Raw genomic sequence first — 16018 nt, 5'->3', positions numbered from 1 at the left:
AGTCATACTCGTTTTCAGCAAGTGTGTCCTCCACTGATGATACTACGATAGAAGGAGGAGGTTGTATGAGAGACGCTTACTGTGACACGGAGACCTCAACATGCATCTGTAAAGACGGCTTTGATGGAGATGGTGTCATTTGTACACGTGAGTGATTGATTCATAATGTTTGTCGAGGCAGAGGCACCGCACCGTAAAAACCATAGTAAACCAATCGGCACGGGTTCAAAGCTCTAAAATGGTTCTCGTGGTAGAACCATGGAGCTCTAAATTAAAGTTTATAGTATTGGATATAATATGGCTCTAGGATATACTGTAGGAACTGTATATACTTTAGGACAGGATTTTAGTTATGATATTAACAAGAATGTCGCCCTCTATAGCTGCACCACAACGTGCACTAGTTCCCGTATGCCTCTAATATTGAAAATGTTTTTACTATAAACATTTATTTGAACTTTCTAGATTCAATGAATTTTCATTATTTTTCTATAAATATGAAACAATAAATATGTTTTTTTTTAAAGGAGCAATATGTTTTTAAAATTACGTACAAACGTAATATAATATATAGGCCAAATCAGACAGAGATAGTGTAGGGCGTTTTATTTAGGTCGTCGGGAGAATTTTAAGCATGTTTAAACTTCTCTCGACGAGACGACTCGTACAACGCTGTCTGAGTTGGCTTTAAGTATACGAAAATAGCGCTCAAACTTGATGATTTGATAAATTAGAATTCATATTAGACGTCTGTTTTCCTTCTATTATTGTTATCATCATTTTTATTTATTAATCTCAAAACGTTAAGTATATTTCAAATCTTAATTTACAAAGCCTTGGCAACATGCCAATGGCCAAAACGAGTACATCACGGTAACTGGACAAGATTGGAAGAAGACAGAGAAACCAAGGTAATGTATCCAGGAGATCGGATTAGATATTCCTGCAAACATGGGTATGCAATCAAACGTAATAATGGACAGAAAGTACGAACATGCATGTCAACTGGACAATGGGATCTTAAGAAACAACCAGTTTGTGTTGGTAAGTCAATTTTTGTAAAAACACAATAATAAATAGGTACAGTACCATTTTAATGAAAAGGAGGGATGTGGTATTCATTCATACATTCATTTGGTCCAAATCATTGTCACCTATGTACACAAGACAAGAAAATTACACATAAAATGGAGTTAAAAGGTATAAAACTGCAATAAAACGATAAAAAGCAGAAAGCGTGAGTTCAAATATTGAAAAATTAGTCATAAAAGATTATAGTAATGAAAGATAATTCGAATATGTAATGACTAATGTTCAATTTGATTATTAGAATGATAGATAAATTATTTTATGAAACTACAATTAAAATAATTCTAAAGTTTTGAGTGAATCAAATTGCAAACACCAATTTGTTATTTTTTAATTAGTCACATGCATGGTAGGCGATGCATTTCTGAGCATCACACCTTTGTCACTCATACAAACAGTATGCAAATTAATTAAAATGTGTAAATTAGAGAATATGAATGTTTCGAATGATGATTTATGTTTTAGTGGCAAAGTGTGATGCGCCACAGGTTAACATTACCAACGGGAACTCTACAGCACTTGCTGGTACAAAGTATCCAAGAGATCACATCATATTATACTCGTGTTTCCCGGGTTACAGAATCAACGGCGGAAGTTCGGAACTGATATGCATATCTGACGATTCCTTAAGTGGAGAATGGAGTGATCCGACTCCAACGTGTGAAGGTATAAAATATACCTATACTTAAGCTCTGTTTACACTATCAAACTTTTTTAACTTCTAGAAGGGATCCATGATAATAATGACTACCAATTACTGCTTTATCTATGTTCACTTTAATATCTTTTTTATGTTCATTCATTATTATCTGAATAAATGTTATCTGAATATCTGAATGTGAACAAAAATATATGTCCATATATATTTGGGCACACTTTTTTGTCAAACTAGTTTGATAATGTAGACAGAGTTTATAACTTAGGCCTACTCATGTGTAATTCCAATACATTAATGAACGGATTGCATATGAATGTTTTTAAACCAACATTGCAGGCAAAAATTGATCTATCATGGTTACATTTATTTATTTATAGTATTCTTTTCAGTGAAAGAGACAAATATCGCCAAAGGGCGTGTCTCTCCAAATATAATAACTTATAGGAAAGGAAATTATGTTCTTATGTTAAAACCTTTATAAAAATGAAAAATACCTTTGACTTAATAATTTAAACTGCATTTCATTACAGTAATACAATGTCACGACGTTGGATACCCAGAGAATGCTAATCGAATAGGCAACCCCCCATACTTGATTGGAGATGAAGTCAAATTTAGATGTATGAGTGGATACAATCTTATTGGCTCCAGTTCTCGTACTTGCCAACCAAACGGGAAATGGAGTGGTTATCTCACAATATGTGATAACGGCGGTAAATGAAATAAAAGCAATGTTTTTTTTTTGTTATTATTATCTTTATTCTCATTTTAGGCAAATTGCCAAGGATTACCACAAATGAATTCATTTACTATCCTTCTCAAAGGAGGCAATCTCGTTCACAAGACAAACTACACAAGATGCTCTACATAAACAAAGTTTTATTACAAGTCTTTAAGAGTGGAATTGTAAAATGTCATGAGAAAAAATCCTGACATATGACAGGACTTAAATCCAGGACCCTTGGATTGGTAGCCAAGCATCACAAACAACACCAAGCCACAACCTCCAAAATAAAAATAATTTATTAGGTGGTGTATACACATATTAAAGGCAATGAGTTGGATTAGATAAACATTATTATCAAGTCCAAAGTATATCATATTTTAGTTTACCTTTTAACTTAAAAAAATTTTTTTTTAAAGAAATGGTACCGTATTACAATATTTGTTAACGCCTAAATAAAATTCTTATTTTTAGCTAGTGACTGCCGGAATCCAGGTACCCCTATAAATGGACGCAAAGTGGGACGAAGGTACATGCTAGGAGACGTTGTAACATTTAAATGTAACAAAGGATTTGCAATAATTGGTACGAGCGAAAGAACATGCTTAAACACTGGAGCGTGGAGTGGCACACAACCTACATGCCGAGGTATCATAAATCGTGGTTCCCCCTCTAGAGAAGACGCAACGAAATGACGTTTGCGCAACGCAAGCGAGTTGACCAATGACAAGCCACTGTTTGAATAATCCATCTCTTGTGATTGGTCGAATCACTTACGTTGTGTTACGTCCTTGCCTTGCGTCGCTAGTGGGAACCAAGCTTAAGAATTCTTTAAATGTATCTGTCTTTACTATTTTAATTTAAATTTATTAAAAAAAGCCTCTGGAATTCGAGATATACATTAAAATAACAAAGCAAAACATTAATACTGTAAACAAAACAAAAAGCCTGACGCCCTCAATAAGAGTTTCAGATAAAATTATGGTTATAATAATATCAATAAATTCTTATCTATGTTTACAGTAGCATATTGACAATGCATGCATAATTTAATCTTTTCATTTTAGGCCCCAGAGACTACGATGATCCTGAAAGTATTGCGCAATATTTTGGAAAAACACTTGACAAGTTTCACGAAGACACTGCAATTAGTAGTGACGGTGATTCTAGAGGACGAACTATTGATTTGAGTTACGGCGGGCGATTGGAAATCTACATAGCGATCGACGCATCCGGTAGCATACGAAAACCAAACTTTGATCACGCCGTTGAATTTGCAAAAGCTTTAGTTCGAAAAGTAAGTAAAAAATAGGGACATTATCTGCAATTAATATTACACAAGGCACAACAAGCAATACATTATAACAACAATGTATCAAGGTGGGAAAGAAAGGAGAAAACAACATTTTGCATTCATAATAGGAAAAACGTGCAATATTATATATAGTTTTAAATCAAGTATGTGCAAATCTACATATCATTTCAGACAGGTGTCTCTGGAGGAAGAAAGGGGCCTTGGTACGCCGGTCTTATGTACACCAATAAAATAGAGCAAGATAATTATTTCCATGTAACATCTACAAGCAAGGAAGACGTTCTTGGTGAATTTGATAGATTTGAATATAAAGAAGGTAATGTCAACTTTACGTTAAACAAAATGTTAATCTGAAATACATTTTTTTAAAATTATTATCTAACAGATTAGCAACAACATTCCGAGCATAGTAAAGCTTATAGTCTGCACTGGCCAAATTAGTTTGGAAAATGTTTTCCAAAGTTTGCTAGTGAGACCTGTTGACAAACTGCAGAAAACAAGAGTTTGCAGAAGTCTATTATTAGCAAACTTTAGTTTCTAAACTCCAAGTTTGTCAAGAAATGTTTTCCAAAGTTTGCTAGTTTAGTTTGAAAACTCAAGCAAACTTGTTTGTTATTGCGTGAATTCGACTTAATATTGGCTTAATTGACTTTCATACCAAAATATAATCGTTTCTATTTCAACACAGATGGTGGGACAGATACAGCTGCTGCATTGAATTTTATTCGTACTAACATGATTTCAATTGCTAAATCAAGATTTCGAGACGAGGATGAAAGAGCTTCATCAAGAATCCCTCCCCCAAAACGAGTTGTATTTCTTCTCTCCGATGGTAAATATGACAATTTATTGTTTCTTTGAATTCGCGCCAAAGACCAGCCACTGATACCCACAGCATTGTCATTATTTTCAGTAAGAGAAAAATATTAATTACAAATAATCGAAATATAGGTGCGTCTAATAGTGGCGGAGACCCTATTAAGGCTGCTGAACTACTGAAGGATGACGGCGTTGAAATCTACGTCATTGGTGTCAGGCATAAGAAAGAGAATGACGAGCTGCTTGGCATAGCATCAACAGATCTACCTGGTGAACACATATTCATTCTAGCTGACCATAATTCCCTTGGAAGGCTCGCTGATGAAATTACTGGGGAAAACAAGCCAGGTATGTAGGTCTATTCTTAGTTAACTTAATACAACTAAGAAACATTAACGGTTCTGTCGTTTCATAGCTAGTAGAAACGAGAGTGATTATTAAAAATAAAAATTGGATGATAAATAAAAATATTTTGGTTACTACAAGGACACAGTACGTATGTACGCGCGATGGACCAAGTGACAGTTCAGATGATTCAAATTACCCGTAAAATAAAAACAGCAGCCAATATGGTAGTGATATGCTCAAATATGGTAATGATATGACATCATCATGTCCATATATATGGGCACATCACATTTTGTTGTCACATAAAGTTTGATAGTGTAGACAGGGCTTAACTTTCCAACAATGATTGCCTTTATGCTAGACTATAGCATATGCGGTATAGCAGGCGACACACAAGAAAGCAGTCAGCGGGGCAGAGTATCTGGAGGCTGGAAGGCAATTGAAGGGGCGTGGCCATGGCAAGCAATGTTATGGAAATTACAATTCGATGTAAACAGCAAGCCTATAGTAAGTTGCGATTATATTTTAAATAAAGACTATAATAAATATTATTATGGTTTTTTCATAAAAACCATAATAAATATTATTATGGTTTTTATTGTTTTGTGTACAACAGCAACCTTTTTTTATTGAGACGACCAACAAAGGTTGTGCGTTCTATATACTACTACTACACTATAATAATGTAAACACTATTATTATATATGGACTTTACTTTTTATTTACTGTAATTTTAAGTAGCCTAAATTCAAGAAAATAACTAACATTTAATATGTATTTGTAATAATGAATGAAAAGTGGTAGTTTACACCACTCACCACAAAAACAAAGAGTTGGCGTTATAGTATAAATGTGGTGATATTATAAATTCCGACGAAGGTCATCATTATTGTGATCCCAGTAACAGCAAATAGCATTTTAAGTTGTTTTACGGTTTACTTTACAGCCCGATGGTAGTCTTTTTTGTGGTGCTAGTATCATAGACAGAGAGTGGATATTAACAGCAGCACATTGTTTTCGTAACCACAAAGACTTTAAGGATCTAGATTCGAACGAATGGTACAAGCACATACTCGTTGGTTTGGGTACGTATGTTCCCTCTCTCTTCGGGGCATGCTGTTTATAAATGACTTTTCTTTGTTCTATCACCACTCCTAGGTTATGCTTCTTCTCAGAAAAAAAACAACTCCACACTTAATTAACACTTTCAGTAGAGCAGTAGGCCTAGTGTGAAAATAATTAAACCTCCATCAATCTATATAATTGGGATTATGATAAGGATCCTTGGTAATGCGCCTACGTACAAATTACTGGAAATGGTTAAAAATGATGTCAATACCACAATGCAATTTTATTGCATGCGATGTGTGCGCGTCGTTTAGGCCTATACTTCGCTGAGGCATGTATAGGCTAGGTCTAGGCTATAACGCGCAGTTCTGGGAAATATAATTTCTTCGGGGAGATCTCAAATGTTATTATAATCTGAATAAAAAAACTGCCAAAACTTTAAATTGTTTAAACCGCGTTAGATGGATCGTCATAAAATTTCAATTTATTATATTCTGCATCATAGGTTATACAAATAGATTTGATAACAAAGAGTATACACGACAAGTGACTGTAGAGCAGGTAATAACACATGAAAACTATGACACTACAAGCAAATTCGATAGTGATATAGCATTACTTAAACTCCAAGAACCTATAGAATTCAGTGTCTACATTCAACCGGCTTGTTTGCCAAACGTCACGAGAGGAGGTAAGTAAAGTCGAGCGGTGTAAGAAAACATCATCCAATTCTCGTACGCTATTACACAGTTTTTGAGATCTGAATTATTGTTTACATTTAATAAAAAAAAAATTTAGAAATCGAATGTTACATTCATCAATTCAGGGCAATCGAATACGAAACAACAATTACCAAATAAGGTTAAAGCGTATCGTAACTAATTGTTGAAATTATTTTTGTAAAAAAAGCAATCTATATTTAAACATTAACCAAATTGCATCAGGCTATTCAACAAACTGTAAACCCCCATTTTTGTTTTAACAGATAACCTAAAACCTAATGACATAATGGTATCAACTGGATGGGGTAACACAAAAGTACAAGACATAGATAAAGGAGATTACAAGCCAGATAATCTACAACAAATATATTCAAAAGTTAGAAAGGACCGAGATTGTAAAGACAATATAGCTGGGACAATTTATTCTTTTACAAACAATATGTTTTGCATAGGTGGACAAGGAAATACTACATGTAAAGGGGATTCCGGGGGGCCAATTTCTAAAAAAGTACTTGCTAACGATGAGCGTGATGAACACTGGGTGCAGTTTGGAATTGTTAGTTTTGGCATGGAGAAATAAGTTAGGAAGGAGTAACATCGAGAATACATCAAACGAATAGGCCACCCCGCCGCTAATTGGATTATCTGACTGTTACGTAACATTTAATTGCCGTTGATCTGTCGCTTGTTAGATTTGAGCATGCGCATATCCATTGCTTTCATGTGACGCGTCATCAAGCGAGACTCGTTGTTGATGCTGATCTACACACGCGGCGACCATACACACAGCAGAAGAATAATTATACCACACTCGATACATTTTGTTTACGCGTTTTATTTATCATTATGGATTTTTATGAATTGGAGGACGAATTGGAACCCGGAATTCTCGAGGAATTGAAGTTTGCCAGCGAACATGAAGACCTGGAAAATGGTATGCTAGGTTAAAACTAGGCATTGCATTTAAGTTTAGTAGCTAGGCCTAGTTACCTGAACCTCTTCTCTTTTAAAGAGGCCTCGTCTGCCCCGGCCCACTCTAGGCTGTCTACACGACCGGGTTGATTGTAACAACGATAATTCTGAATTCGTTCGTCCTCTCTAGGCTAGGTAGTATTTTTGTAGTTTTTCTTTCTGTACGCCAAAAATTAGCCGCCCGATTTATTGATAGGTCTAGCTAGGCTAGGCCCTATAATCTATCCATCCATGGATTTCCCCCTATAGGAGGCCTAGGCCTAATATATCATTAATTTTATTGCACAATCATCAATAATGCATCATTCATATTATTATATTAATTATGAAGGCACGATTATCATCTGATGCAACCAACTCATCTATGACCTTGTCAAGACCTCAAACCATTAGTATTAGTCTGTATTTTTTAGATAAATTATTATTTTTCATTCTTATAGGACAACATGAGTTAATTTTCAATTTTATTATGCTATTTAGGTATGGATGTTAGTGTAGGCCTACATCCAACTACTATTACCGCAACCCATCAGAAGAAGGAAGTGTCAACAAACCCAGCCAAAAACCAATCAAGGAAAAAGAGTAAGGATTTTGAACGAATGATAACATTTTATTTTGAACATTTCATCTTTACTATATTAAATGCATTCTCATCATTTATTAAAACTGTTGTATGCTCAATAATCTTTCTTTTCTGTATTTTCAGGCATCAACCGACCCTCCAATAAGTTTAGTGAAGATGAAGCTGTCAGCAGGGTTAATGAATACGTTGATGCTGCTTTTACCATGTTAGCGAACGATCCAGTATACAGCAATGACTTGTATCCAATAGCTCGTCAAGTGAAAAAATTGGCAAATGATCTGCAGAAGCACTCAAATACAGTCATTATAAAAACATTTTGGGAAGACAGTACAAAATTACTTTGGAAGGTAATAACATCAGGAAACACAAAGAAAATGAAACCAGAAGCTGATGAGATGATGTGCCGGGCATTTCACCAACACATGTGTACAAGTTTGGGAAGGTGGGTCACCCTGTTAAAGGAGCTAAATGTCAACTCTGATGGGCAGCATGTAAAAACACTGAACCTATTTTTGCAACGTACAATGTTAAGGTTAATTCTAAATGATAAGCATAAAATAGATTTGCCACATGAGGAAACGGTAACTGACATCCCACAGTTGGATGTTCACACAGAAAAGATAATTCGGTACGTTGCCGGTTATGTGCCTTATGCGCTTGTGAAAAGATTTCGAAAGGGTAAAAGTAGTACTGCCAGAGCCTACTGTGATGTGCTCACTAAGTGGCAAGTGTGTAGTACCAACGTAACCCATTCCTTCTACGACTATTCCAAAGAATGGATCGACAAACAAAATAGATCAGGTTTGTTTGTTGTTGATGATGATGTATATCTGTTTTTTAGAAGCGTTGAAATAGAAACAAGGCAGCATTTAGCTACAAATAAACTTAATACGATGTTAAATAGTAACTATCTGGCTGATTTGTATGACCGTATTATCAATAAGGAGAATGTTCAAACTTTCTGGTGCAGAATAACCAGAGATACACTAGGTGACAATGCTTCTGCTCAATTATTACAAATTGTAGTTAGATACTGGTTGAAAATCAGAGCTAATGCATTCCTCAAGGTATACTTGAATTTAAAGAAGGAAAGCGGCAAAGTTTCAAAAAAGGGTGAAAAATCTCTCAGAAAAGAATTGTTGTAATATATACTATTTTGTGTGTGTGATGAAATAAATAACGACAATAGCTAAATTAAATCTCAATTGTATTTTGGTTGGTTCTGAAAAGAACCGTTTGGTTTGAAAAAGTTTGCTGATCATAAATATCATTTATGCATTTGGTGTCTTCTTCCTTTGAAGAGGTGAGTCATCAATAGTTTGGTCAACAATTTGGCTGCGGCAGTTGCCTCTCCTGGATGCCTTGGAACAGTTCGCAGCTACATACAGTGCATGCATATTGTGGCCAAACTGCATTGATGTTGGGTTTGTGTTACTTCCACCACATCCTCTCTGTTTACTGAAGTACTGTTCCAACGGATCTTGATTATACTTCGCACTTAGAACACACTCTACCCCTGGCAGGTCCAGTAGTTTTTTAGTCAACTCTACAAACGAATTAACTGTTGATGGCAAAGAATAAAAATTAATATACTTATTATTAATTCATTTTTAATATACTTTGTCACTCTTGTGATGTCAGAACTTTTGATTAATTATTAAACAAAGTCAGCTGTAAAAAAAAAACGAAATGTACTTGCTTGTTATCTCAAGTCCATCAAGTGTTGCGGTGCTTAATAACATCCTCTTTTTTACACTCTTCTCTACATCTTCAAGCGCATTCACCTCGTCTTGCCATTCTTTAAAGAAACCCAGGAAGTCATCTTGCAACCACTTAAAAACATCAGAACAAAAAATAGTGGCAATTATTCCTTCGATTAATACAAAAATTATAGATATTTCTCAATGTATATCCAAATGCTAATTGAAATTGAACAAAAACAATAATAAGCCCAATCATGTCCCATGTTCAATTTTTTTTAAATTTTCTATTTAAAAAAAATGTACCTTAAAACGCCAGTCATCTTTTGTCCTGTATGGCTCCATAGCTGGTTTTCTGGATCGTTTGCCTTGGAAAAAACTAGAGACATTAAGGCAATCAAAAAATTGGTCTACCATTCTAACAAATTTGATAGTGGATGTCATGTCATGTCGATCCATAATCTCCATTGCATTTGCTGTCGAATTGCTTAACACCTGAAAATATGAAGAAAATAAAAAACATTCATGAAAAATTAAATTACAGAATTGTTTGCAAAAGAACAAGGGCTGAACACAAAACTTGCAAGTAATTACCTGTGCAGCCAAGTATACCCGCATTCTCAATGATGGAGTAAGGTGGAGGTGTTCATGCGTCAACTTGTGGAGCATCCTCAGCCCTGGACATGTGTTCTGCAATTTCACATCCCATTCATAGGTGTCAAGAAAATGACTCCACTTGATGTCTTGTTTGTTATACTTTAAATGAAGAACATTTTTAGATTTAGAAATAAGTAAATATCATTTTCAACATGCTATAATGAAATTGGTATTTTCAATGTGGTGTATGATCATACAGTACTTACATGAAGATTCCGTGTCTTGTTATTGTAGCCAGAGTTCTCTACATTGTTTCGAAGCGTCTTTATTAGATGCGGCACATCACTGTAGAAAAAAACACTGCGATCTGGGTCTCCCTGATGCGATGTCTTGAAGACAATGGATGAAGTGGTAGATGATGGTGAATGCAGTCTGTAAAACTTCCTGTTCGGAGTGGCACCATCAGAAACCATCGCATGAACTACAAACCCAGCTACTTCGATCATCTCAACAGCTTCCCACATTGCCATGAACAGATCACAACTAGAAGCTCCAGTTGTTGGATAGTAGGCAATTGGAACATGCAGGTTAGAAAACAAACCCCGGATCATCAACACCAGAACATGTGAGGCAACTGGGATTTCTTCTTCACCTCGACATCGCCGCTCAAATGAATGCATCTCATTGGCTAAGCTGCCTACATCTGTTGATCCAACAACTTTGCCAGAGCTTTGTGAAAAAACCAATCCTGATTTTATCTTCATTTCATCAAATAATAGCACAACATGTTTTTGCAATTCATTACCTTCTTCATATAATTTGAGGTCTGTTACAACTCTACTTAACATCTCATGGCAAAAACCAGTTGTCACACCAGCAAAGTGGCTGTAGGGTTGGAGTGTGTTTGGATGAGGCAGCGTCATGAATCCACTTTCGCGAATTAAATTATAAGCTGACGGAGACTTGCTTTGGATAGCAATGCACCAACGTAAAATTGCCGGGTGCCAACGCATCTGCTTTCCCTTGCCCATAGATGCCAGTTGCTGCTCCCACAAAAGCTTTGCTGACGGATATTTACATAATAAACTCTCAATTTCAGGTTTTCCCATTTCCATTGTGTCTTCCATTAAGTGAGCTGCATTTTCAGAAATTAATTTGCTTTCTAGCATGTACATCTTGGAAACTTTATTCTCAAGGGAACCACTCTTTCTTTTCAACCGTCTGTAATTACATTGTAATGTTGCTGCTTTGTTCTGCAGTTGAGAATTTGATAAATACTTGTTGGCTACCGTCAGTGAAGACTTTTCCTTGCAGGAAGCACTTCGCATTGATGATAAATCCCCACGATAAATTCGGCAAACTGCGCACCGCTTCAGATCCTCAGCAATTAGCAATTCACAGTCATTATGTCTAATGGTGTTGCATAAATAGACATCTTTTGGTGTTATCCTTATAGGAATCTGCCCTTCTGGTCCTTTTCGTCTCTCTATCAAATCTAAATAATCTTCATTGCCTGCACAGATTTTAGCACTCCTCAATATATCACACAGCTTGGTGAACTGATGTAATGGTAATTTTTTGTTAAAGACTTCTCCTAGAATAGGCTGTGCTTGCAATACAACACCAGCAATGACAACTCCCCATGTCGAATCACTGTTGACTGTTAACTTGATGACAGCATCACCAGTTGGTGAAAGTCTAATTATTAGTAATTCATCTTCATGTGGAAACAAAGAGACAAGGCTACATTTTTCTGCTTCCTTTCTGTAATCGTGAAGATTGGTAGGAATCTCCCCATCAGTCATACAAGACGCACATTGAGAATCATTGAATTTTGCAATTACAATATTGCACACTTTACTGCGGTCCTTGCTGTGGCCTTTCTTCCACCTTTTCAGTTTTTGCACACAGGAATAACAAATAAATGGTGGGTGGATTTCTGGATCATCATTATCAATATCTAAGCAAAAACATGACTTGATTACAGACTTGAACGCGTCCTTTGTATAAGGTGAACGATCTGAAGGAATCGCCCTGGAAATTCCACAAAGTCGACAAGTAGGTTTCAAACAAACACTGTGTCCTGTCATCGTTCTCTGAAAACAAGAGCAATTTAATTTAAATGGCGAATGATGACCTAGAGTTGTTGTCCTAGTAGTAGTACTATCTAGGCTAGCTAACTAAAAATAAATACCTGCTTTTTTTTATTGTTAATGTTATTGAACATAGTCTAATTAGGCCGGCCCTAGATAGTAGTATTGGTATTTTTGGCATAACCCTAGGTGGTAGATTAACATTACCTCTATGATAAATAGTACATAGAACAATAGGTAGGCCTAGGTCTAGCCTAGCTAGTAGGACTAGACCCTAGCTAGGAGTCGAGTACTTTAGTCCTAGCCTAGCTAGTAGTAGTAGTAGGCCTACGAAAGTAATTATTTTATGGCTAATGTTAGTTATTATTTATTGGTTTAAAATTTAAATCTAAGACCTAGCCTAAATTAAACATCGAAACAATAACTGCCCTAGACCTAGCTAGGCCTAAGTAATACAACGACCGGTGGACCAAAATAACTACGACCGGTGGAACTAACTCCGGCTATTCGGTTCGGCGGTCGGACAGATTCGATGCTTTTCAATTCGTTGTATGTCAGCCGGACACCATCGGAAACTGTCATGCAAGGCATCAAATGAAAGCTACAGCTTTCCTTTATTCATATAACTAAAACTTAAAACTCCAGTACAAAGGGAAACTATTAAAATACGTGTTTGTTTCGTTGTTATATTCAAAATAATGGAATACTTACAATTGAAGAAACAAGTAGTTATTTTTGGTTGATTTTAATGATTTAATGACTGGTACGTTCGCAAAAAAATTCGGAATCCGAATACATAAAACACGCATGTGAATCCTTGTTGACAATTAACTGCGCATATGCAATGTGTTTTTTGTTCGTATTTATGTACTCCACTGTTAGTTAGACAGGGTATAGGGGTTGCTACTTAGCGGCGAGGAGCCTTGTGTGTAAGGAGATCGAACCGAGATAACGCGGCGGGCGGTCGCAGTGCAATTTAATAGGAGTCATTTGACCATGTAATGTGCTTAATTGGATTAAAATCCATGCATTACATCGATGTTACTCCTTCCTAACTTATTTCTCCATGGTTTTGGGAAAGGATGTGGGCTAGTGGGTGAATATGATTACCATACAGACGTGACCAGGTTCATGGACTGGATCGAGGAAAAGACATCACTTGATTTTAGTTAAAGAAATGTGAAATCTAGTGGTTTAAACATTTCAGCTAATAAAAAGCAAATAAAGCATTTGTTTATGCTGTAAATTACTATGTAATATACAGGGAAGATTTCACTCTTCCCTGGTAATATAATAACAATATAATAACAATAGCAATAATAATAATAATAATAATAATAATAATAATAATACTAATTAATAATAATAATAATAATACTAATACTAATTAATAATAATATGTATAAATGGGTAGTGTACTCTTCTATCCTACAAGGTGGTTGTAGCAGTTGTTCATTCATTCATTCATTTATTCAATAGTATGTAGGCCACTGGCCCAAGTACAATAATAGATGATAATAATAATTAAATGTAAGCATGGAGGAAATATACAGTATATATATATACAGTATATATTGTTATATATTTCCTCCATGATTTAAGTATGTTAGTCCACCAGCATTTTCGATATTTGTCTGAACAAAAAATAGTGAGCTTAAGCATTATACGTATGAAACAACACATGTGCCAAAATATTTATCTTTTTAATAATTTCGGTCTAGAACCTAGACTAGGGGATGTAGCTACAGAAGTGTGGTGTGTCCACATTTAAAGGTGTAGGTATCTAGGGGATGTAGCTACAGAAGTGTGGTGTGTCCACATTTAAAGGTGTAGGTATCTAGGGGATGTAGCTACAGAAGTGTGGTGTGTCCACATTTAAAGGTGTAGGTATCTAGGGGATGTAGCTACAGAAGTGTGGTGTGTCCACATTTAAAGGTGTAGGTATCTAGGGGATGTAGCTACAGAAGTGTGGTGTGTCCACATTTAAAGGTGTAGGTATCTAGGGGATGTAGCTACAGAAGTGTGGTGTGTCCACATTTAAAGGTGTAGGTATCTAGGGGATGTAGCTACAGAAGTGTGGTGTGTCCACATTTAAAGGTGTAGGTATCTAGGGGATGTAGCTACAGAAGTGTGGTGTGTCCACATTTAAAGGTGTAGGTATCTAGGGGATGTAGCTACAGAAGTGTGGTGTGTCCACATTTAAAGGTGTAGGTATCTAGGGGATGTAGCTACAGAAGTGTGGTGTGTCCACATTTAAAGGTGTAGGTATCTAGGGGATGTAGCTACAGAAGTGTGGTGTGTCCACATTTAAAGGTGTAGGTATCTAGGGGATGTAGCTACAGAAGTGTGGTGTGTCCACATTTAAAGGTGTAGGTATCTAGGGGATGTAGCTACAGAAGTGTGGTGTGTCCACATTTAAAGGTGTAGGTATCTAGGGGATGTAGCTACAGAAGTGTGGTGTGTCCACATTTAAAGGTGTAGGTATCTAGGGGATGTAGCTACAGAAGTGTGGTGTGTCCACATTTAAAGGTGTAGGTATCTAGGGGATGTAGCTACAGAAGTGTGGTGTGTCCACATTTAAAGGTGTAGGTATCTAGGGGATGTAGCTACAGAAGTGTGGTGTGTCCACATTTAAAGGTGTAGGTATCTAGGGGATGTAGCTACAGAAGTGTGGTGTGTCCACATTTAAAGGTGTAGGTATCTAGGGGATGTAGCTACAGAAGTGTGGTGTGTCCACATTTAAAGGTGTAGGTATCTAGGGGATGTAGCTACAGAAGTGTGGTGTGTCCACATTTAAAGGTGTAGGTATCTAGGGGATGTAGCTACAGAAGTGTGGTGTGTCCACATTTAAAGGTGTAGGTATCTAGGGGATGTAGCTACAGAAGTGTGGTGTGTCCACATTTAAAGGTGTAGGTATCTAGGGGATGTAGCTACAGAAGTGTGGTGTGTCCACATTTAAAGGTGTAGGTATCTAGGGGATGTAGCTACAGAAGTGTGGTGTGTCCACATTTAAAGGTGTAGGTATCTAGGGGATGTAGCTACAGAAGTGTGGTGTGTCCACATTTAAAGGTGTAGGTATCTAGGGGATGTAGCTACAGAAGTGTGGTGTGTCCACATTTAAAGGTGTAGGTATCTAGGGGATGTAGCTACAGAAGTGTGGTGTGTCCACATTTAAAGGTGTAGGTATCTAGGGGATGTAGCTACAGAAGTGTGGTGTGTCCACATTTAAAGGTGTAGGTATCTAGGGGATGTAGCTACAGAAGTGTGGTGTGTCCACATTTAAAGGTGTAGGTATCTAGGGGATGTAGCTACAGAAGTGTGGTGTGTCCA

The 16018-nt window shown here is 36.4% G+C and overlaps 3 protein-coding genes across 3 annotated transcripts; 2 read left to right on the top strand and 1 right to left on the bottom strand.

Annotated features, from left to right (window-relative positions):
* Positions 1-1523: 1523 nt before the first annotated feature.
* Positions 1524-7327, top strand: LOC144835234 (complement factor B-like). The gene is made up of 11 exons (XM_078690286.1): positions 1524-1755; positions 2278-2460; positions 2946-3119; positions 3539-3768; positions 3958-4102; positions 4475-4618; positions 4738-4953; positions 5315-5460; positions 5900-6038; positions 6527-6712; positions 7007-7327. Exons 1-11 carry the CDS (start codon positions 1527-1529, stop codon positions 7321-7323), a joined length of 2109 nt encoding a protein of 702 aa, XP_078546412.1. The 5' UTR covers positions 1524-1526; the 3' UTR covers positions 7324-7327.
* Positions 7328-7539: 212 nt separating this feature from the next.
* LOC144835242 (uncharacterized) lies at positions 7540-9497 on the top strand. Its single transcript, XM_078690297.1, has 3 exons — positions 7540-7677; positions 8196-8297; positions 8422-9497. The coding sequence occupies exons 1-3, from the start codon at positions 7590-7592 to the stop codon at positions 9441-9443; spliced, it is 1212 nt and encodes a 403-aa protein (XP_078546423.1). The 5' UTR covers positions 7540-7589; the 3' UTR covers positions 9444-9497.
* LOC144835233 (uncharacterized) lies at positions 8739-13477 on the bottom strand. Its single transcript, XM_078690285.1, has 6 exons — positions 13400-13477; positions 10862-12691; positions 10593-10754; positions 10305-10493; positions 9998-10130; positions 8739-9859 (listed from the first exon to the last, which is right to left on the bottom strand). Exons 2-6 carry the CDS (start codon positions 12683-12685, stop codon positions 9570-9572), a joined length of 2598 nt encoding a protein of 865 aa, XP_078546411.1. The 5' UTR covers positions 12686-12691; positions 13400-13477; the 3' UTR covers positions 8739-9569.
* Between the last annotated feature and the right edge of the window lie 2541 nt (positions 13478-16018).

Source organism: Antedon bifida, chromosome 2 (assembly GCF_963402885.1).
Source record: "Antedon bifida chromosome 2, ecAntBifi1.1, whole genome shotgun sequence".
Classification (NCBI taxonomy): Eukaryota; Metazoa; Echinodermata; class Crinoidea; order Comatulida; family Antedonidae; genus Antedon; species Antedon bifida.
Note: the sequence above shows the minus strand (reverse complement) of the source record. Positions and strands in the feature narration are given on the sequence as shown.